The sequence below is a fragment of the Suncus etruscus genome, chromosome 16 (genome assembly GCF_024139225.1).
Source record: "Suncus etruscus isolate mSunEtr1 chromosome 16, mSunEtr1.pri.cur, whole genome shotgun sequence".
NCBI classification, from domain to species: Eukaryota; Metazoa; Chordata; class Mammalia; order Eulipotyphla; family Soricidae; genus Suncus; species Suncus etruscus.
In genome coordinates, this window is record NC_064863.1 from 87294115 (window position 1) to 87318500 (window position 24386).

Consider the following 24386-nt stretch of genomic DNA (forward strand, 5'->3'; position numbering starts at 1 on the left):
ACAAGTAGTGAAAAAAAACCCAAACCTTTAGAGGTCAAGAATTCTTGGAAAAGGTATAGATAATAAACTGAAGGGCTCTTAATACAAGTTATGGGAATGACTATGCCATTCAGGAATGTCCTAGGGTGGAAGTCCTTGTATACAGTTTCATATCTATTATCCTTCCCTAAGGAAGACAATCCCCAGAATTTATTACCTAAGACTTCTTCATTCCTCACATTCCCTTATTGAAGTTGTATCTGTTTGTTATCTACTCTTCTTTCTATGACCAATGATTGTGAACAATAAATATCCGATGGAAAGGACAATAGGGGCTCTCTGTGCATGAGGCAGTGAGCTCCCTGATCCCCATGCTTTCTCTCTAGTGTCTAACTTGTTTTCTTAATTCTCACAGGACACTGCTTCAGACCCATTCACCTGGAGCAGGACTCTGGTGAAGAAGCCCTGTGAATGTTTAGAAAAAAAGGTGAAAGAATATAAACAAGCAATTTACAGAAAGGTAAACCCAAGATGATTAAAGAAATAAAAAGGTCTGTTTTTTTTTAAGACAAATAAAAAAAAACAGTAAAATGTTGAAGAATCACTTTTCTCACTTTTTGGATTGATTAAAATTCAAAAATTGTATCAACATGGAGCCAAGGTACTTGCCTTGCACATGCTCAGGTTCGATCTCCAAGATCTCATATAATTCAAGCATGGGAAGTACCCTCACTTTTTGGATGCAGCAGTAAGCATCACTGCATTTAATAGTTATTCATCCAGAAAAACTTGTAGATTTCTGATAAAAGTTGTTATATATATTTTAAAAAGTAGGGGTCAGGAAGAGAATTAAAAGAATTGTAGTACATGCCTTTCACACAGGGAATCTGAATTCTATTCCCAAGACCATATAGTCCACCTTACACCACCAGCACACACATTGCTGCAATGCATAGCTGAACCTGAGCTATTGAGTATTCCAAAGTCATTCCAAGCCACCCTTCTGAACTGCTGGACAGGACCAAAAAATAAATTTATGGAAAAAAACTGCAAACAAATAAAAACCCAATCAAGGACAAGAAATGTTCAGTGGTAAAATATATGTATATGTGAGTGTGCAAGCTTGCTGACTGTACACAGCCTGACATCATTGAGTGTGATTATCAGCATAAGTGCAATTACTGAAATCTCAAGCTAAGTACGTACAAGCAGTGTAAGCAACTGTGGTACCCCTTAATGCTTTAATGACAAGTAGAAAGGGAAAGAGGATTAGACAGATGACTCAATAAAATGGAGCACTTGTTTTGTATGAAGAGCTCCAGTTCAGTCTCTGGCACCAGAAGACCCTTCAGAGCACTACTGGGAGTAGTCAAAAAAAAGAAAAAAAAAAGAAAAAAAGAAATATAAAATAAAGGGAAGAAAATAAAAGGAGAAATTAAAATAATAAAATTAGATTCAAAATGCAATATAATTAAGCCTAAAACTATTTATATAAGCTAAAATTAAATACTGTATTTTTACAAAAATACAATTTCAGAATACTAATAAAACACACAAAAAATAGTTTCCTGCATTCACAAGGGGATGGGGACAGGAAATAAAAACACAAGTAATAAATACAAGAACAAATGAAGAGTTCTTCTTACACTACGAAAGTGTGTCATGAACTCTTATTTTCCTAAATATCAGAAAACATGATGTAGCTGAAGAATGATTGAAGTTTTTAGGTCAAAGTAATAGCTAGAAATAATAACAAGGAGAAAACAAAACAGAAAATAGTTGTGTCTGTTAAATATAAACAAAACATGTTAAATATATAGGGCTAGAGAGAGAGTAGAGCAGGTAAACTGCTTGCCTTGCAGAAGGCCAACCTAATTGAATTCCCCAACATTTTATTCGTTCCCCTGTGTAATTGAACATGGCTATGTATAGCTAAATTTTAATAAATAAAAGACTTATACATAAATGTAATACTGACATATTTTGTTAATAAATTTGATCTATATAATATGAACTTTTATTTGTATAAATGGTAAAATATAAACTTTATAAATTAGTGTATTTTAAATGTATAGTAACATAATATGAACATAAATAATACATAATAATTATTTACTTTAACTTCAGCTTCAAGCAATATATTTAATTATTTTTAATATTTTTAAAAATGTTTTAGGGAGGTCACACCTGGTGATGATCCCAAGTTACTGTTGACTCCTGGTAGTGCTTGGGGAAATATATGGGATACCAGGAATCAAACCTGGGTCATCCGTGTCAAAGACATGTACCTTACCCACTATACTATTGCTCAGACCCTTTTAAATTTTTTTCTAATTCTGTCATCATAATATACAAAGTTGTTAACAACAGAATTGTAAGCAAACAGTGTTTCAATACTAAACCCATCTATGTTGTTACATCTCATCACAAAGTTCCCAGGTCTCCCCCAACACACACACAGCCCACTTCCTAACAAGCACATTTCTAAGTTTATTTACTACCATAGTCTGAGACCCATGTTAATAGTTATGTTGTCTTTAGAGGGATAGATAGATGATGATGATGATAGATAGATAGATAGATAGATAGATAGATAGATAGATAGATAGATAGATAGATAGATATCACACCTCTATGCCTCCAATGTGTTCACAGCCTTGATCCTTGTATCTATGTGACTATCCCTTCTTATCCTTCTTACATTGTCCCCTCCATTTCTCTCCTCCAACTTATAATTCCCTCTAACTCAGAGAGGATTAGGGCAATCATTTTAGTATTTTTCTCTTAGCTCCTACAAAATTTTTGAGAAGAACTGCAATTTAGACAGGAAGAAATTTAGTGTCTCAGTTTGGGATGTTCTGAACTGGAAACTGTAGTCGTCGAACAGAAAATAGGAGGCATATTCAAGAGATATTTGGGGTCAGGATATGGCTTATACATGTGTAAGGCCTTTTGGTTTAATCCCTTTCATCACATGCCATCTATTCCCCTCAGTACTGTGGAACCCTGGCAGTGCAGGGCCTGAGTACTAGAGGTCACTATAAGGCAAGAGTACTAAGTTCACCACAATGCAAAAGAAAAATTAATAGAAAACTCATAAAGATTACCCTATGTATACAGTTACTCATCAAATAATCATTCCATCATTTTTAAGTAATACTGACACAATTTTCCCCCTCCCTTCTCCCCTGACACAATTTGTTTTGTTTGTTTTTTTGTTTTTTGGGTCACACCCAGCAGCGCTCAGGGGTTACTCCTGGCTTTACACTCAGAAATCGCTCCTGGAAGGCTTGGTGGACCATATGAGATGCTGGGATTCAAACCACCGTCCTGCATGCGAGGCAAATGCCCTACCTCCATGCTATCTCTCTGACCCCCTGACACAATTTTTAATATAAAGACTTTTTGTTAAAGATCATTCAAAAAATCTGTTATTAAAACTGCAATATAGTGAAATGTGTAAGGATGGAAGAAAATTAGTAAAATAATGATACCTTGCTTGGAAACTACAGTGTTTAAAAGTGTTTCTTAATTGTTTTTCATTATTAGTCTCTCCTTCTCTGGCTGCCCATCCTATTGGTGAACTACCTAGCCTTGTTCTGTGATCCCCCTTTATTTATTTGTTTGTTTGTTTGTTTGGAGTGTGAGGCCATACACGGTGGTTATCAGGGATTACTCCTAGCTCTATGCTCAGGCTCTGGCAGGCTCAGGAGATCATATGGGATGGCCAAAGATCGAATCCAGTCGATTGTGTGCAAGGCAAATGCCCTACACACTGTGCTATTACTCTGCCCCCCCATTAATTATTTTTACAATCATTTTTACTTATGGCACCCAGGATATTCCAATGGGACAATTTTCACCTGTGGTCTCTAGGAATATCCTAGGAACCCTTAGCTGGTCTAGATGACCTCAGTTGAAAAACACTAGCTTAGATAAGGAGAAAATGTTTGGCGTTCTAATAACATGATTTATTAAAACAACAACAACAAACAAACAAACAAAAACACACAATTTGATCTTTATTCAGTTCCTAGCTCACAATTCGCTAAAAGCCTTATAATTTGACAATTGTACTTGATAAGGTAACTATGGGAGAAGTTCCAATGACGAAAGCAAACTGATTGCCAAGGTAAGCAATCAAGTGACTGGAGAGTTGAAACTCCCAGTCACATACCCCTGATTTTCAGTGAAAGGAAAGAGACTAGAAGTGAAGTTCACAGCCATTTCAGGGAACTCATCATCAATGCCTTTCTGATGAAGTCTGCATAATAGTCCAAAGATGTTGGACAACTTCAGATTACTGAATGGTGTACTTGGTGTACCTGGAGAGGGCATAGAAGCTCCTTGTCCTTTTTCCTATAACTTAGTTTATGTATCTAATATACCAATTTGTATCCTTTAATAACCATTGTAATAAACTGATGATTGTGTAAAATTAGTCTTTCCACGTCTGTGTGCCATTCAACCAAACTTCTGAAGTCTGAGGTAGGTTTTGGCTTTGCAACGGCTACCTAAAATCTGAAGAGAGGGTAATAGAGCTATAATCTAGATATGGGTTTAGTTTATAGCCAATTCAAAAGCCTAGGTGGCAATCTTGTTGGTGCTGGTTTCTTAAATCAAAAGTGGTCTAGAAGACTCCACCCTTAGTCTGTGCAATATGATGCTAGCTTTGGATAGATTGTGTCAAACTTGAGTTAAATTGATGTTCTTGAACATCAGAAGAGTATCTATTAATTCAATTTAACTCAATTTTGACACAATCTACCCAAAGTTGCACTGGTGAAGGGGGTGTTGTTTTTATGCCTGAAACCCAACTACAATCATGGAGCTTAAATAATAAAAAATGTAAAAAAAATAAAAAGAGGGGCCGGGCGGTGGTGCTGGAGGTAAGGTGCCTGCCTTGCCTGCGCTAGCCTAGGACGGACCGCGGTTCGATCCCCCGGCGTCCCATATGGTCCCCCAAGAAGCCAGGAGCAACTTCTGAGTGCATAGCCAGGAGTAACCCCTGAGCGTCACAGGGTGTGGCCCAAAAACCAAAAAAAAAATAAAAATAAAAATAAAAAGAATAATTTGTTGATTCAAAATGTCTACCTAGACCTCTTTGCATCTGAGTTATAAGAATCACAGACAATTTTATTCACATGACTTATTCATGAATGATAAATAAATGTAACATGTTTTTCTAAAATTAGGACAGATCAAGTCCTATGTCCTGAAATGTAAAGTCAGAGCATTTTTATACAAGCTTTTTACACCTTCCAAGGACAATATAATACTGCAAGATATAATTTATATACAGAACTTTTAAGGTTCCTGAAAAATACAAAATTTCCCCATAAAGTATTCTCATATATTTTCTCTCCAAACAGCAATACATCAGTGACTTTAGCTTTAAAATGGATGAGGAAAGGAAGTAAGTCTCTATAAGAATAAACGTAATATAGTTGTAAAATATATTTATTCTTATTTCATTGTTTGTCCTTTTACAAAAGATTATGCACATATTGGGGCCGGCGAGGTGGCGCTGGAGGTAAGGTGTCTGCCTTGCAAGCGCTAGCCAAGGATCAGGACCGCAGTTCGATCCCCCGGCGTCCCATATGGTCCCCCCAAGCCAGGGGCAATTTCTGAGCGCTTAGCCAGGAGTAACCCCTGAGCATCAAACGGGTGTGGCCGAAAAACAAAAAAAAATTCTTAATAAAAAAAAAGATTATGCACATATTAATAATAAAAATAGAGATATTTATAAAATTTTACATGGAATATTCTATGTAAAAATAGAGAACCGGTGATAGTACAATAGTTAGGACATATGCCTTTCACACAGCTGTCCTGGGCTCAATCTGAGGCATCCGATATCCCTTAGTCTACCAGGAGTGATTCCTGAATTCAGTGCCAGAAATAAGCCCTGAGCATATCCAGATGTAACCCATATATATTCCATTTTCTCTTAATGGGTTTAAATAGTCCATTTTCTCTTAATGCATTTTAAAAAAGTAACCAATGTTTTAAGACCCATGTTTAAGACCTTTTTAAAGTTAAAAACCTAGAAATTTTCAAAATATTTTATTTTTTCAGTATTTAAGAAATATATAATGGTCCTGCCAACTTCTAAATAAAATACAAGACATTAGAAAATCACTTGAGTAAGAATATATGATAATAGAGAAAGTTAAACATACATCAACAACACTATATTAAATAATATTGAGGTAAAAATAGAAACATTATTACTTTTATTGGGCAATTTGTAAAGAAAAATATAGATCATACACATAAATAAAAGGTTTACATTGCAAATAATGAATCCAAGTTATTTACTCAATGCATTTTTACCCACACTAGAAAGGCTGCATATATCTAAATGATTGTTTTTATACAATATACAACTTTACCTTTTATATATTTTTCACAAAACATAACAGCCAGGGCCAAGGATATGGCTCACGCTGCGAGCACATGCCTTGATTGTGCAAAATGTTGAATGTAATCCCGGATACCATGTGGCCCCCCACACAATTTCAAATAAGGTTCTGGTCTACTATAAATGTTAAGAAAACCTCCTGGAGGGGCCCTCCCCTGAACTTGCAAAACAGATCTAATATCTACTACATTAAAGGTCCTGATTTCCAGATAATTGCAGTCTAATTAGTCCAATTCTCCTTTCAGCATCAAATAGCTGTTGATCAAAAGTATCAAGGCCCAAATGGCATTGCTCTCATCACTGATACTCCAAACATCTTTATTCCTAATAATAAAGAAAACTCTAAATGTGTGTCCTATTAGGAGAAAGTTAATTTCCAGAATTTTCACTTTGCCAGATTCTCAGATTTAAGGTGAATATTGTAAATGCATCTTCCAGTAAGATTGTATTCATTTTGACAATCTACCAAACAAGAATAGCAAGAAATAATTATCCCTAGTTTTACTAGAAATTTATGAGACACTAAAAGAGGAAGGCATATTCAAAGAATTCTCAACCCACACTACTGCCATAGTACTAATATACCAATATCTATGTACATATATATTTTTTCTCTGTGTATTTAAATCAGCAGTTTAAATTACACTGTATGTTTTCATTACTGGTCACTGTACATTGTTAAATATAGTATTTAGTATTCTAACAAATATACTGAAATCTGTCCAAAACAAATTAAGAATTCAAAAAAGTTAAAGCCAAGGCTGGAATGAGAGCACAGCATTAGGTGTTGGCCTTGCAGGTGGCTGACCTGGGACAGACCAGAGTTTGATCACTGCATACCATAAGGTCCCCTGAGCCTGCCAGGGGCGATATCTGAGCACAGAACCAGGAGTAACCTCTGACCTCTGCCGGGTCTGACCCAAAAATCAAACAAAAAAAAAAGTTTAAACCAAGCAAATTTAGTAAGTAGGAATATTGAGAATTAAAATAATTTCTCCAATATCTTATCCTCTTCCAACAAACCTATAAAAAAAAAGATAGCATGTAACTTTTACCCTTAAAACTCAAAGTACCAGCCCACAATTTACTGACCACTCTGGATCACTTTGTGAACCAAGTGGTCCACAACCCACTCAAAATAAACTTTCACCCCAGAGAGATGTGTAAAGCAATCGACTTAAATGTATGTGATCTGGGTCTGATTTCCTTTACTGTATGGTCCCTGAGCACTGAGCCAGAATAAGTAATGAGCACCTCCAAGGGTGCCTCCCAAACCAAATAATAAAAATAAAAATAGACTTCCCTGAATTATCAGTATGCCCTAAAACCATAACTAGTAATCAACAAATAATAGGGGTATGATTAAGAAGAAAGAACACTGGAAATGACAAAGGAATATGTGTGTGGGATCATAGACACATCAGTTGCAAGGGTATGCAGTAATTTCATGCATCAGTGCCAGAAACACTATTGTAACCCAATTGCCTAAACTATAATAACATAAAATTTTAAAAATCAACATAAAAATCAAGACCAGACATCTTATCTCAGCAACAGAACCAAGCCAGCACTTTTAGATTACAACACTTCTCAGATGGAAATATATTAAGCTGAGAAGTTTCTGCACATCAAAAGAAACAGTGCCCAGGATACAAGAGCCACTCACTGACTGGGAGAAACTATTCACCCAATACCCATCAGATAAAGGGCTAATATCCAAAATATTCAAGGCACTGACAGAACTTTACAAGAAAAAAATCTAATCCCATCAAAAAATGGGGAGAAGAAATGAACAGACACTTTTTCAAAGAAGAAATATAAATGGCCAAAAGGCACATGAAAAAAATGCTCCACATCACTAATCATCAGGGAGATGCAAATCAAAACAATTATAAGATACCATCTCACGCCAAAGAAGTTGGCACACATCACAAAGAATGAGAACAAGCAGTGCTGGTGGGGATGTGGAGAGAACGGAACTCTTAAGAACTGCTGGTGGGAATGTCATCTAGTCCAACCATTATGGAAAGTGATATGGAGATTCCTTCAAAAACTAGAAATTGATCTCCCATACAATCCAATTATACCACTCTTAGGGATATACCCTAGGAACACAAAAATACAATACAAAAATTTCTTCCTCACACCTATATTCATTGAAGCACTATTTACAATAGCCAGAATCTGGAAGCAACCAAGAATCCCTTCAACAGATGAATGGCTAAAGAAACTGTGGTACATATACACAATGGAATATTATGCAGCCATCAGGAGAGATGAAGTCGTGAAATTTTCCTATACATGGATGTACATGGAATCTATTATGCTTAGTGAAATAAGCCAGAGGAAGAGAGATAGATGCAGAATAATCTCACCATCTGTGGGTTTTAAGAAAAATAAAAGACATTTTTGCAATAATTCTCGGAGACAAAAGAGGGCTGGAAGGTCCAGCTCCTGACATGAAGCTCACCACAAAGAGTGATGAGTGCAGTTAGAGAAATAACTACATTGAGAACTATCATAACAATGTGAATGAATGAGGGAAGTAAAAAGCCTGTCTAGAGTACAGGCGGGGGTGGAGATGCGAGGAGGGAGATTCGGGACATTGGTGATGGGAATGTTGCACTGGTGAAGGGGGTGTTCTTTACATGACTGAAACTCAAGTACAATCATATTTGTAATCAAGGTTTTAAATAAATATATTTTAAAAAGATTACAACCCTTCTGCATAAAGTATATAAAAAATCTTACAAGGCATTTAAACATTGCAAATTATAATTTTAAAATAAAAAATTACTTAAATTTTCCAAGAAATTATTTCATCCCTACCCCAAAAAAAGTCTATCATATTAGCTTTGGATAAACATAAAAATTCCAGTAGATCTAGGGTAAAGATGATCTAGATTACAGAAAATTAGTTGTAACTTCTCTAATCCAATAACCTTCCTAATATATCCTTAATATATATTAAGAAGACATAATTGACATAATTATTTCTACTCTGTAATCACTATTGGACCAGGTGGAAAACTGACTCTAGATTTATCAATCTCCTCATATTCTTAAATCACTAAAATTTTGATATTACAATACCTTACATAATTAACAAAATTACAAATTGATAGAAATTATTTTCCATATATTTTAATTTTAATAATGAATAAACACCTATAGGAAGTTTACAGTACTTACAATCATATCCAAGAACAAGTTACCATGTGATACTTATTTCTTCTGATAGCTGCTTAAAACTCAATTTCATTAACATCAATTTTTATTACTATGATACAAGAGTATAAATGAACAGTTATAAAATTCATCTATCTTTTTTATCTTGTGTTGCCAATAAAATCTGTATTTATAAACTTGGAGTTATTTATTGTTGCAAATATTTTATTTTTTAAATATATTTTATTTTATTTAAACACCTTGATTACATATATGATTGTGTTTGGGTTTCAGTCATGTAAAGAACACCACCCATCACCAGTGCAACATTCCCATCACCAATGTCCCAAATCTCCCTCCTCCCCACTCAACCCCCACCTGTACTCTACACAGGCTTTCCATTTCCCTCATACATTCTCATTATTAGAATAGTTCAAAATGTAGTTATTTCTCTAACTAAACTCATTACTATTCGTGGTGAGCTTCATGAGGTGAACTGGAACTTCCAGCTCTTTTCTCTTTTGTGTCTGAAAATTATTATTGCAAGAATGTCTTTCATTTTTCTTAAAACCCATAGATGAATGAGACCATTTTGCGTCTTTCTCTCTCTCTCTGACTTATTTCACTCAGCATAATAGATTCCATGTACATCCATGTATAGGAAAATTTCATGACTTCATCTCTCCTGACAGCTGCATAATATTCCATTGTGTATGTGTACCACAGTTTCTTTAGCCATTCGTCTGTTGAAGGGCATCTTGGTTGTTTCCATAGTCTTGCTATGGTAAATAGTGCTGCAATGAATATAGGTGTAAGGAAGGGATTTTTGTATTCTATTTTTGTGTTCCTAGGGTATATTCCTAGGAGTGGTATAGCTGGATCATATGGGAGCTCGATTTCCAGTTTTTGGAGGAATTTCCATATCGCTTTCCATAAAGGTTGAACTGCATTCCCACCAGCAGTGGATAAGAGTTCTTTTCTCTCCACATCACCGCCAACACTGTTTATTCTCATTCTTTGTGATGTGTGCCAATCTCTGGGGTGTGACGTGGTACCTCATAGTTGTTCTGATTTGCATCTCCATGATGATTAGTAATGTGGAGCATTTTTTCATGTGTCTTTTGGTCATTTGTATTTCTTCTTTGTCAAAGTGTCTGTCCATTTCTTCTCCCCATTTTTTGATGGGATTAGATGTTTTTTTCTTGTAAAGTTCTGTCAGTGCCTTCTATATTTTGGAGATTAGCCCCTTTTCTGATGGGTATTGGGTGAATAGTTTCTCCCACTCAGTGGGTGGCTCTTGTATCCTGGGTGCTATTTCCTTTGAGGTGCAGAAACTTCTCAGCTAAATATATTCCCATCTGTTAATCTCTGCTTTCACTTGCTTGTACAGTTTCCTCTTTGAATATGCCTGTAGTCTCAATGTCCTGGAATGTTTTGTTGCAAATATTTTAAAGTAAAATAGGTATCAACAATTTTCAATAACTCTTGGTATGCTACCTGCATGTCAAAAAATATTTTTTAAAAAAGTGAATAAGTGTTCATAAAGACATCACTATAGTTAGTGCCCCTCATAGTTACAGGCATAGCAGACATGGAATAAGTATTTACTACAAGTGGACTGATCAGAAGTTAATAATGAATATGTGGACAGGATAAGAGGAAGAAAAAGCAGGCGGTGAGAATGTCGATATCCCCCCTTCAAAATCCCTAACATAAAATACACCTACCCTGGCATGACTTAGGGAAACAGCTTTCTGGAAAAGATACAGAAGAGGTAACATGAATTCCTAGAAATTGAGAATGCTTCTGTTTCTTAGGTATTGTATATGAAAAAATCCAAGAAATAAACAGGTTTAGATAGAGGGTTAATAGTCCAAGGAATGGGGGCTAAAAAGGTAAGGGCTCTTAATTTCTCAACCTGAATTCAGGTTCCTGCCAGGAATGGTGGGAGTCCTGTATTCAGTCTTGTATCTTCCCAGAGGAAGACAATCTTCAGAAATTTTACCTTAGCTTCCTCTTTATCTTAGCCACACATCTGTCTTTGAGCTATAAAAACCCAGTTAAGCTTGATTAGCATTAGATAAATATTTGCCTGTTAGCTGCTGCATTTCCTCCCTTCTTGATGTTGAGCCCTTACATATTGTAGTATTTTTAACTACTGTTTTACTCCACATGTTATCTTGCAATGTTGAACACCAAAAAAAGGTGTATAAAGGAAGGACTTCCACTATGAATCAGTAAACTCAGCCTTCAATTTTAGCTCTAACTCTAAATGAATCAATGTGATTTTGAGAAAGTTATGTCATCTCCTATCTACCTTGGTTACCTCACCAGTTACAGGATTGTTTAAACCCAACTTTATTTTTAGTTTTTAAGTGGGTGAGAAACATTTATAACAGTGGCTACACAAACAACTACTATTCACTGACAAGCAATATACAATCATCCACTACCAAATAGAATAAGCTGGTGTCCATTTTAAAACACTAAACCACTAAACTAACTAAAACAATTTTACTCTATATATTGATAAACTCTATCTCCTGAAAAGGACAATAAAACCTAGGTAGTTCCAGATTGTGACTCCTTTAAGGGTCCTAAATTTAAAATTTAGAAATATTAAATAAATTAAAATGAAATTTAAGTTCCAAGAACATACTTCTTTTCCTTATGAAAATGAGACTTACACCTCTTTTGGGTTCTATGATGGTTATCTTTTCCTGCACCATCACCATTCTAGATCACACTAAGTAGATATCACTGCATTCTTGATGCTCCAGAGCACTGTAAAGTGTATCTCTACTATGTTCCTGTGTATTGTGCACTTAGTCATCTTTGCCTTTCCTCCATTGAGTGTAATATATGGAGCAATATGACCACCCAATATTATATACATATATATGTATGTTTTTGAGTATATATGCATTTTGTATACATATCCATATATGTGCATATATATGTCAATTAGCTAAAATATATTTCAAAGTATAATGCTAATAGGAAGAGCAATCATTAATATTAATCAATGGTAGTCTTAATATAATATTTTAAAAGAGAATGAGCATTAAATTAACAAAAAGGAACTCAAAAATTCTCTAATCTCCTTTCTTCAAAAATTACCTTTGGGCTGCCATTTAAACTACCTGAATTTACCCCAAGGAGAATCTCACACTGCAGTTAACAGTCATTTTAAATACAAGAAATAATTCGTACTCCTGTTTGAATTAAGGTTGATGATAAATGGATTGCTGGTTATCTCCTCATTAGAGGAAGAGAATACACTTATGCTTCCACTGATGACAACTCTGCCAAGAAATTCTGGGTCCTGCTATGCTTTGTCAGAAACTGGGTAATCACAAATGACAAAATTCAGACACCTGTGACTGGAAACCCTCCACCAGATTGAACACAAACCACTCTAGACACTGACAACAACAGTAACATTGCTGAAACCTCTCTGCAGGCAACAAAGACATTGCACTCATCCCTTATTGCTTGACTAACTGTTAATAGTGGCCAGTCCCCAAACCTCGGAGCAGAACAAGAGAGAGTGGAACCTGCTCTCACTGGATTTTAAAATTTGGGAAACTCATGCTACGTGAACTCAATATTGCAATGCCTGTATATTATTTCCAACTTGACACACTATTTTTATCAGGACTATTATAAAAAAGGACATTAACAGGAAAACTCATTTAAGACATATAAAAAATTAGCACAAGAATTTGGCAGATTATCAAAACTATGGGGAATGGACATCACAGACATATTAATCCCAAAAGCTTTAAAATTGCTATTGGTCAACTTAATGACCAGTTTCCTAGATAGAGTTAACAAGATCCTCATGAACTATTGATGTTTCTCATAGATGACATACACCAGGATTTGATTAAAGTTACTAGACAAGAAAGATCTTTGAGTAGAAGTGCTAATCACCCTCTGGATAGCAAAAAATTGAAACAATCTGGGCAGGAACACAGTCTCATGAGTCTGTTATTTTTGTTCTTTTCCAAGAACAGTTCAAATTCGTACTCCAATACTTCATCTGCCACCAAGAATATGAGGTTTATGAAATGTTCATTCATTTGTCTCTATCTGTAACATCTAGAGATAAATGTGCATTACAAGATTGTCTTAATGATTTTTAAAGAAGAGCTGAGAGATGTTGACAAAGTTTATTGCAACTTTTGCAATACTAAGATGGACTTTTTGAAGAAAACATATAGATGAACATTACCAGCAGTGCTGTTAATACATCTGAAATGCTTTTCTTTTAATGGCAAGCAAATTAAAAAACTACAAACTTATGTGGACTTTCCTTTAGAAGATTTCAATTTATCACAGTTCACCCCTGAGTTAAAAGACAAGTTTAAGAAGTATAATTTATCATCAGTTTCAAACCACTATGGTGATTTATATTCCAGACACTGTAAATCATATGTTTCAAGACAACATTGGATTAGATTTGATGAGCGGAAGGTCACAGAAGTCTTCAATATATCAGTGAAGTCTTCAGCAGCATATATTCTCTTTATATTTCACAGGGATCTAAGTTTGATTCAACTTTTCTCAGTTAATTATTCTCTTTCCTTTTCAGTTTCTATGTTCTATGGTTTTTCTACAGAAATGGTTGCAGAATGAGTTTGAAAACTCTGGACTCCCACTTTGATGAACCTTGTGGTGATCTTCTGATATGTTTTTCATATTGTTCATGATTGTATTTACTTATGACTTCAACATAATTGTGTTCATTTTATAGGGATTTTCAAAAAAAAAGACTTCTGCATCTAATAATGTTGTTCATATCATAAAAGATTAGTATATTTTTATTTAGTTTATTTTTTATAGTCTACTGATATTTCTTATTTCTTTATCTTCAGTTTGGTTTTCAGGTAAAAATCTAGATGCACAATTTTGACAAAACTATACTTTTTGATATGGACTCCTTTTTTAGTGTTCTTTGTCATTACTCATAGTAGTATAGATTTTCTGTTCACTGTTAGAAGTATTCTCCAAGCTCGTTACGCTCATGAAACTCTCTTTCAGATCTTCTTGACTCTTGGGGAAAAAATTCGTGATTTTGAAGTAATTATTCCACCTGCCTTACTGGCTATTATATTTGAAGCACTTTTACTGTTCCAGCTGACTTTTTCATTTGCTACACTTGGATTCATTTTAACTGATATCTTGGTTAACCATGCATGTGAGTGTGTATATGTGTGGTGGCCACCTTTATGTCTGTTCCTTGTCTGTATTATGTTTTGTCTGTCTGTAATGTATATATTGTATATAGTCCTTTTATTTTTCTGCCTTTGGACATTTTTTATTTTTATGTTCTTTTCAATATAATATATATAATCTTTATTTAAGCACCATGATTACTAGCATGGTTGTAGTTGGGTTTCAATCATCAACAAAACACCTCCCTTCACCAGTGCAACATTCCCACCTCCCCAGATAGTCTTTTCCTTCTTCACTTCTCTCTTAACTTTATACCAGAACTAATCCTCTCTTCCTTCAGCCCTTAACTTTCTTTATTCAGAAACTCCCTCCTCTCCTTCAGTCATCTCCTCCATAGACTGCTACAAGCTTCTGGTTTGACCTCTGATTACCAATGACAGTTATGGGCCATTCATTCGGATTTCTCAAGACTCCATGAATGGCTGCAATGGCTTTCCAGATTCTTCCTTGTTCCAGATCTTTTAAATTGGATTCTTGGAGGGCATTCATCTTTTGTGTAGATTTCTCATGGATGTATTTTTTTGATTTGTATATGCCTCGATTTCCTGTTTACTTAAGTAATTTTAGTTCTCACTCATTTTTAAATTTACGTATAGGAATTTACATTAGATAACATTTTCGAGTATGTTTCTTGTTAAAATTTAGGTGAGTGGTTGTGGTTTATTGACTTGTTATCCTTTTCCCAATCGATCTTCTTTGTCTTTTGTGGCAGGGCTTTTGCATGGGCACATTAAATTGGAAAAATTATAGGTATTAAAAGAAGTTTCTATTCATTAAAGATGGCACCTCAATTTTTTTCTTAAAGCAGGGATGTTCTCCATCTGAAACATCATGTCTTGGATTAATGACTTAAACTCCCATTACTCAGAAATCAGCTGAACTCCCCAGTACCTTGTACATTACTTTTGGACTTATCAGGAATCTACATGAACTCTACCTAAGAGAGAAGAGCTTGAAAAAGTCATGGTGACCACCAGTGTGTTTCTGCAGGATTTTCCTCGGTGACATTTTGGGTGCATCTATCATCAACCAGGAATGGGCTCAAATCTGTGCCCCAAAAATGGGCTTTCATGTCATCCTGGTTATGACTCAAAATTAAACTTTTTGCCTGCAATGTGGACTTCCTTACATATCCTCCTATGATCTCTGTCTATGGATTACCGTGTGACTCTCTGATGACTTCATAAGCTCTTCATAATCTATCAGATCTCTGTTTTCTGAATTTCGACTTTGTCATCTGGTCTACAAAGTAAGATTTTTGGAGAACCTTACAGCATGTACTTTGGGGATTGTGAAATAAACATGCCTGGAGCTTATAGTTGGTTCCTTGTCTCATTTTCTTGGATAAGGACACCCTATTATTAGGCCTAAAAGTTTTTCTTTACATTTTTCCTTTTGATGCTCTTATGCAAAATTGCTGGGTTTCGTTTAGTTTAGTTTATTCCTTGTCTTTTCAGGGCCTATTACTTATTTTCCATTTTGTTTTAATTTTTAAAGACTTAAAAAGAGGGAATTGTGAGGTAATTGGAGACTTTTAATATTTTTCCTTTTGTATCTGTATTCTCTCCGCCTGCCTTTTCCCCTCCCTCTGAGGAGAGGGGCTTTGTTTGGTGCTAAATAAAGGAGAGGCAGAATTGCGAAGGAGGGGGCTTTTTCCTCTAGGCTTGCAGTTTCATTTGTGTGGAGCGGCTGGCTTGTGGGAAAACAGCTTGTGGTGTGAGCTTCTTGCCTCTTATATAACCTTCATATCTGTGTGGATTATTTATTGTGAACTACTATAACTGGAACAGCATCTTCTATCCTCCCCAATAGAGGATATGAGATTTCCATTTTTCCTTTTGTGAAACAAACAAACCCTAACCCAACATCTGGGCAACCAAACTCTAACCCAACAATAACTACCTGATATTATATATATGTATATTTTATGGGTATATATGTATTTTAATACATATACATATTTGTACATGTATACATCTATTACCTAAAATATATTTCAAAGTATAATGCTAATAGGAAGAGTAATCATTAATATTAGTCAATGGTAGTCTTAATATAATATTTTGAAAGAGAATGTTAACGAGAAATGTTAAAGAGATTTTTTTCACCAGCATTAAATTAACAAAAAGGAACTAAAAAATTCTCTTATCTCTTTTCTTCAAAAATTACCTTTGGGAAGCCATCTAAATATTAAGGAGTTCTGTTTTGTTTTCCTGTCTTTTTAAAATTTATTCAATGAGTGTTAAACTATACATCCTTATGATTTATGCAATAAACAGGAGGGAAAAAAGAAATAAATCATGTAAAATAAACAGCAGAGGTTGCTCTTGATTATTAGAATCAACAATTGTAAAAAAAAGGCAATTCATAGATGAAAATTAAAGTTATGCAAGCTTCAGCACAAACATATATTAGACACTGAGAGAGAAAGCTACATACAACCATCCAGCGATAATGAGATGAAGAGGTAGGTGTCCATATTAATATACTAACTACAGAAAAACATAAGAAAAAAACTAACTTCAACTTTACTCTAAGCATTAATAAACTACCTTCATTTGTTTTACTCTGCTGAGGACAATATAATCTAGGTAAGTCCTGAGTGTAACTATTTTAAGGTTACTAAATTTAAAATTTAGAACTATTAATGTAAGTAATTATCAAACACCTAGCCAATTAGAAAAAAGCGTGCTCATTAAGTAAATCTATGTAATTTTTATAGGGACCTATTTTTAAAGTAACAGACTATATGAATAAGCTTTTTGAATTACACTTGAACGTTATCATCACTCAAATATTTATCACAAACTTACTATTACTTACATGATTTCCAATTTTGTTACTTATTAAATTCTTACACTCAACGTTTCATTTATAATTAAGAGTGGAATTGAACGAGCATGAAACAAAATTATAATTTACCAGTGATCTCTAAAAGTAAAGCCTGTAAGAAAGAATAAGTTCAGTTTTCCTTAATATTTGCTGGAGTAAGTTGCCCTTTAACAGCACTTTACTGTGCTCATTTGTCTCTAAGAAAACATACACTTTGGGCCCCTCCCCACAATATCTCCAAACTATACACCGATTCTCCCTGAAGACAAAAGAAAAATACCACTAATAACTTATCTCATTATTTATATTTAGTATATATATATATATGGATATATATGTGTGTGTATATATATATACATATATATCCAATTTGCTTGAATCAGCAGAGAAGTGACCACTTAACTTCACTAATAGTCTCAGACTGTTGCAAGGCAGAAATATTTATACACATAGTATAAATACAAAGGCCACCTCAGGCTAGTACTAGAATCATTTCTCCAACAATGATCTTTGTCAACTGACCAGAAGCACTTTTGTCTTTTATTGACTTTGAAGCTGTGGGGCTGAGAAAGCGTAAATAATGACTTGACTAACGATGAGGCAGAAAAGTAATTCACTGTGGTCACAATAAAAAATTATATTAAAAAGGGAAAGAAAGAAAAAGTCCATTAAAAGCAAATGTGTCTAATATGACCCTTAGTATAGAGCTCAGCAGAAGTTCTAGAGAAATGGACCAAGCGAGAGGTCCTTCCCCGGGATTCTCTGGAGAGACAAACGTCAAGGGCTGTTCCCTTGAAGAACACGGAGGTTTCCCTAATCAGTGCAAGGCTCTCCCGGGAGGTCTGAGAAGGACCGGGAAAACTAACACTAAGGAGGGAGGAGCACGAGCTGGTGGGATGGAGGCCTGCAAGCCGGTGCAGGGGCTCTCACCTGTAAACACGTTTAGGAAGCCTTCGGAGGCCCTCGGAGCCCCTGACGCTTCCGCGGCCACCTCGAGGCTCGCTCCCCGGCCATTGTCTCCAGCGCGCTCCAGCGACGGAGTGGAGCCACTGGAGCGCGACGCGCGGGAGTCCTGCTCCTCGGCCCCGTCCCCCGAACGGCTGGGGCCACTCTCGAAAGCACCGTTCTCGCGGGGCTCCTCGGCAGCTCTGGGCGCCCCTCTCGGGGAAGGATCCCAGCGCTTCGTGACCCGGGGGCTCTGGCTGGGGGACTGCGAAGGAGAGTGGCTGGGCGAGCTGAGCTGCCTGGTGGTCGTCTTGACGTAGCAGGGAGCGAGGAGCGGGTAGGGCTTGCAGCCGCCCGGGCTGGGCGCTCGGCCGCAGGGTAAGGAGGCAGCGGCCGGGCCGCGGGGCTCTACCGTCCCCGCTTCCGACTCTGCCCCGGTCCTCTGCAGTGCCCCACCCAGCCCTGGACCCCACTCTTCCCCCGGGGAGCCTCGGGGGGCATCTTCAAATGCGTCCTCATCGTCCTCATCTGTGTCCTCTGCCTTGGACACAGACGCGCAGGTTGTGCCAGTCCCTGCCTCGGCCTCGGGGAACTGGAGGGAGCTCAACAAGGACGAGTCTGCAGCCGCTGGCTGAGGCCCGAGTAGGCCCGGCGACCGGGCAGTTAGGCCGTCGCCAGAGTCCCCGCGCTGCTGCGAGCCAGAGGGCTCCGCAGCCAAGATCCCTGGCAGGTCCGAAGGAGCGGAAAGCTCCTGCTCCGCCTGGAGACGTAACCGTGTCTCTCGGCTCAAGCTGCTGGAACCCAACAAGAACCCATCCAGGTCCAGGAAAGCTTCGGGCTGTGGAAAGACGAGGCTGGGGGGCTCTGTAGGTTCCTCTGAGCCAAGATGTTGTCGCTGCTGCTGCTGCTGCTGCTGCTGCTGCTGCTGCTGCTGCTGCTGCTGCTGCTGCTGCTGCTGCTGCATTCGAATCGCCTGCTGAATGTCTGAAAGCAAATCTTCCTGCTCTGTAGCTGAGTGAAAGCTATATATGTCTGTGTCTGATCCCGAACTGGTCCGTTGTCCATCCTGCGCCCCTACACCATTTTCCAAACCCTCAAAAACCGCCGGGCTCCGGACCCCTGAATCGGCCAATTTAGCGCCACCAAGACGAGTCCCCTCAAAGGTGTCGATACACTCGGTATCCGACAGGCCTGTTTCGTCCGCTGAAAGGCTGAAATCCGGCGTCTTGGTGACCAGGGAGTGGGCGCTGTCCAGCTCCCCGCTCTGGAAGGCCTGGGAATCCAGCACATCTTCGCGGGAGCCGCCGGCACCTTTCCCCTTGGACAGATTCTTCCTGATCCGCAGATTGGAAAACACCGAAGCTCTCGTGTCCGACTTGCTCTTCTTTTTGCCCTGCTCCCCGCTGCAGCCTGCACCCCCCTTGTTGTGCTTGCCCAACGTCTTCTTGCCCCCGAAGCCCTTCTTTGCGGTTTCCACATTTCTGGGCCCTACGGCATCCTCGACGCCTCCGCCTTCGTGCGAGGAATCACCTGCGCTCTTTTTCAGTTTGCCATCCTGATTCCCCATGTTGCAATACGGCTGCTGAGCCGCTGGCACTCAGGCCATCCCGGTTCCTCCGCTGAGCGTGGCGCCGGCAGGGGAAAACTCCCAGACCGGCCAGGCGGCCTGGTAAGCGCTTGGAAAGAGACGCGCGCTGGTCTGGCCCTGTCCACTTAAGTCGCCGCTTTGCATAATAAGCTGCGGTTGCGGCCGGAGTTAACTGAGCGCGAACATGCTCAGTGCAGCGCGCGGCGCCTGCCAATGACTGTGCAGGACGCCACTGAGACCTGACTGGCTGGCAGTCGCCGCGCCCACTTCAATCCCAGTTCAGTTCCTTGCTGAAGTCCCGCCCTGAAACCCGCTCCCCATGTTAAGTGCTGTAATTAGCACATTGGCCTTCAGCTAAAGAGCAGGTCAGCTTCAAAGATGCACACCAAACTAAGAAAAGCCTGGTAATGCTTGCAGAAAAATTTGCACACATTCAAAACTAGTTTAAAGAGAGTTGAACTCCAGCTTAGTACTTATTAATGCTTAGTACATATTAATGTTTCCTTTCTGCATCCCACTTGCAGAATCGTGGCTCTTGAAAAACAAAGAGGGAAAAATATATAACTGATTATTATTTTTTTAATGGTTGATCATCATGAACTCTTTATCTGTGCATATGGTTTACATTGGCTTTTGTTTTATACTATCATTGCATCTCCAAGAGAGAACATCTGTTGTTATTTTAAAGTTCATTTGTTAGGTTTTTCTACAAAATAGAGAAATAGAGGAAATAATAAACTTGTGAGATAGAAATTCTTTACGTGCTTATGTCTTTTTTTAAGTTCAACTTTTTAATATCCTTATTTAGACATCTTGATTACAAATAAGATTGTGATTAGTTTCAGTCATGTAAAGAACACGCCCCTTTACCAGTGTAACATTCCCACCACCAATGTCCCAAATCTCCCTCCATCCCACCCCAAGCCCACCTGTACTCTAGACAGGCTTTCCAATTCCCTCATTCATTCACATGGTTATGATAGTTCTCAATGTAGTTATTTCTATAACTGCACTACCAATCTTTGTGGTGAGCTTCATGAAGTGAGCTCTTTGTCTCTGAGAATTGTTGCAAAAATGACTTTTATTTTTCTTAAAACCCATAGATGAGTGAGACTATTCTGCATCTATCTCTCCCTCTGACTAATTTCACTCAGCATGATAGATTTCATGTACATCCATGTATAGGAAAATTTCATGACTTCATCACTCCTGACAGCTGCATAACATTCCATTGTATATATGTACCACAGTTTCTTTAGCCATTCACCTGTTGAAGGGCATCTTGGTTGTTTCCAGAGCCTGGCTATTGTGAATAGTGCTGCAATAAATATAGGTGTGAGGAAGGGATTTTTTTTTTCTTCATTGTATTCTTGTGTTCCTAGGGTATATCCCGAGAGAGGTATACCTGGGTCGAATGGGAGTTCAATTTCCAGTTTTGGAGATATCTCCATATCGCTTTCCATAAAGGTTGGACTAGATGGCATTCCCACCAGCAGTGCTTAAGAGTTCCTTTCTCGAGAGCTTGTTTGGAGATTCTAGCAGGGGGGCACAGCTACTCCTATACCCTCGACCGAAGAACCGTCTGTCTCTATTCAAGAAAGGCTGTCCTCTTCAACTGATGGGTTTTAAGAAAAATAAAAGACATTCTTGCAATAATAATTTTCAGATACAAAAGAAAGAAGGGCTGGAAGTTACAGCTCACTTCATGATGATCACCGCAAAAAGGGATGAGTTTACTTAGAGAAATAACTACATTTTGAACTATCCTAATAATGAGAACGTATGAGGGTTATAGAAAGCCTGTCTAGAGTACAGGTGGGGTTGGGTGAGGAGGAGGGAGATTTGGGACATTGGTGATGGGAATGTTGCACTGGTGATGCGTGGTGTTCTTTACATGACTAAAACCCAAACACAATCATGTATGTAATAAAGGTGTTTAAATTATATATATATATATATATGTAGAGAGAGAGAGAGAGAGAGAGAGAGAGAGAGAGTTCCTTTCTCTCCACATCTCCGCCAGCACTGATTGTTCTCATTCTTTGTGATGTGTGCCAATCTCTGGGGTGTGAGATGGTACCTTATATTTGTTTTGATTTGTATCTCCCTGATGATTAGTGATGTGGAGCATTTTTTGATGTGCCTTTTGGCTATTTGTATTTTTTTTATATCAAAGTGTCTGTCCATTTCTTCTCCCCATTTTTTGATGGGATTAGATGTTTTTATCTTGTAAAGTTCTGTCAGTGCCTTGTATATTTTGGAGATAAGCCTCTTATCTGATGGAGATTGGGTGAATAGTTTATCCCAATCAGTGGGTGGCTCTTGTATCCTGAGCACTATTTCTTTTGATGTGCAGAAGCTTCTCAGCTTAATGTATTACCATATGTTTATCTCTGTTTCCACTTGTTTGGAAAGTGCAGTTTCCTCCTTGAAGATGCATTTAGTCTCAATGTCATGAAATGTTTTACCTACATGTTCTATATACCTTAGGGTGTCAGGTCTGATATCAAGGTCTTTAATCCACTTGGATTTTACCTTTGTACATGATGTTAACTGGAGGTCTATGTTCGCTTTTTGCAAGAGGCTAGCTAGTTCTGCCAACACCACTTGTTGAAGAGGTTTTTCCTGCTCCACTTAGGATTTCTTGCTCCTTTGTCAAAAATTTGGTGTTTCTATGTCTGGAGAACATTCTTTGAGTACTCAAGCTTATTCCACTGATCTGAGGGTCTGTCTTTATTTCAATAACATGCTGTTTTGATAACTATTGCTTTGTAGTACAGTTTAAAGTTGGGGAAACTAATACCTCCAATATTCCTTTTCTCTAGGCGTGATTTAGCTATTTGAGGGTGTTTATTGTTCCAAATGAACTTCATAAGTGTTTGATCCACTTCTTTGAAGAATATCAGGGTTGTCTTTAGAAGGATCACATTAAATATGTACAATGCTTTGGGGAGTATTGCCATTTTAATGATGTTAATCCTGCCAATCTATGAGTAGGGTATGTGTTTCCATTTCCATGTGTCCTCTCTTATTACTTGGAGCAGGGCTTTATAGTTTTCTTTGTATAGGTCCTTCACATCTTTGGTCAAGTTGACTCCAAGATAGAGTTTGTGTGGCACTAATGTGAATGGGATTGCCATCTCTTCCCTATCATTATTGGTGTATAAAAAGGCCATTGATTTCTTTGTGTTAATTTTCTAGCCTGCGACCTTGCTATCTGAATCTATTGTTTCTCGAAGCTTTTTGATAGAGTCTTTGGGGTTTTATAAGTAGAGTATCATTTCAGCTGCGAACAGTAAGAGCTTGAATTCTTCCTTTTCAGTCTGAATTACCTTGATATATTTTTCTTGCCTGATCACTATAGCAAGTACTTCCAGTACTATGTTGAAGATGAGTGGTGAGAGCATACAGCCTTGTCATGTACCAGCATTTAGAGGAAAGGCTTTTAGTTTTTCTCCACTGAGGATAATATTTGCCATTGGCTTATGGTAGATGGCCTTAACTATATTGAGAAAGGTTCCTTTCATTCTCATCTAGTTGAGAGTTTTGATCAAGGTTGGGTGTTGGACCTTATCAAAAGCTTTCTCTGTATCTATTGTTATGATCATGTGATTTTTATTTTTCTTGTTGTTGATGTTGTGTATTATGTTGATAGTTTTACCAATGTTAAATCATCCTTACATTGCTGGGATGAAACTTACTTGATGATCTTCTTGATGATGCATTGGATCCTATTTGCCAGGATTTTTTTGAAGATATTTGCATCTGCATTCATCAGAGATATTGGTCTGTAATTTTCTTTTTTTGGCAGCATCTCTGTCTGGTTTTGGTATCAAGGTGATGTTGGCTTCATAAAAGCTGTTTGGGAGTGTTCCCGTTTTTTCAATTTCGTGGAAGAGCCTGTCTAGGTAGCTCCTCTTGAAAGGTTTGAAAGAATTTATTAGTAAATCCATCTGGGCCTGGGCTTTTCTTTTTTAGGCAGATATTTGATTACAGTTTTAATTTCCTCAATAGTGATGGGGTGTTTAAATATGCTACATCCTCTTTACTTAATCGTAGAAGGTTATTTGTGTCCAAGAATGTATCCATTTCTTCTAGGTTCTCATGTTTAGTAGCATAAAATTTCTCAAAGTAGTCTCTGATAACCCTTTGGATCTCTGCAATATCTGTCGTGATCTCCCCCTTTTCATTTCTAATATGGGTTATCAG

The 24386-nt window shown here is 37.6% G+C and overlaps 1 protein-coding gene across 19 annotated transcripts in view; it reads right to left on the reverse strand.

Moving 5' to 3' along the window:
• FMN2 (formin 2) overlaps window positions 1-20348 on the reverse strand; it is a 378131-nt gene extending 357783 nt beyond the window's left edge. For 14 of the 19 annotated variants that reach the window (XM_049790085.1, XM_049790080.1, XM_049790076.1 and 11 more), the window contains exon 1: window positions 18575-20348. In XM_049790085.1, coding sequence (XP_049646042.1) covers window positions 18575-20156 — 1582 coding nt within the window. In that variant the 5' untranslated portion in view covers window positions 20157-20348. The remainder of the gene's footprint in view (window positions 1-18574) is intronic. The other 5 variants (XM_049790086.1, XM_049790084.1, XM_049790075.1 and 2 more) reach the window with 1 other exon arrangement.
• Window positions 20349-24386: the final 4038 nt, after the last annotated feature.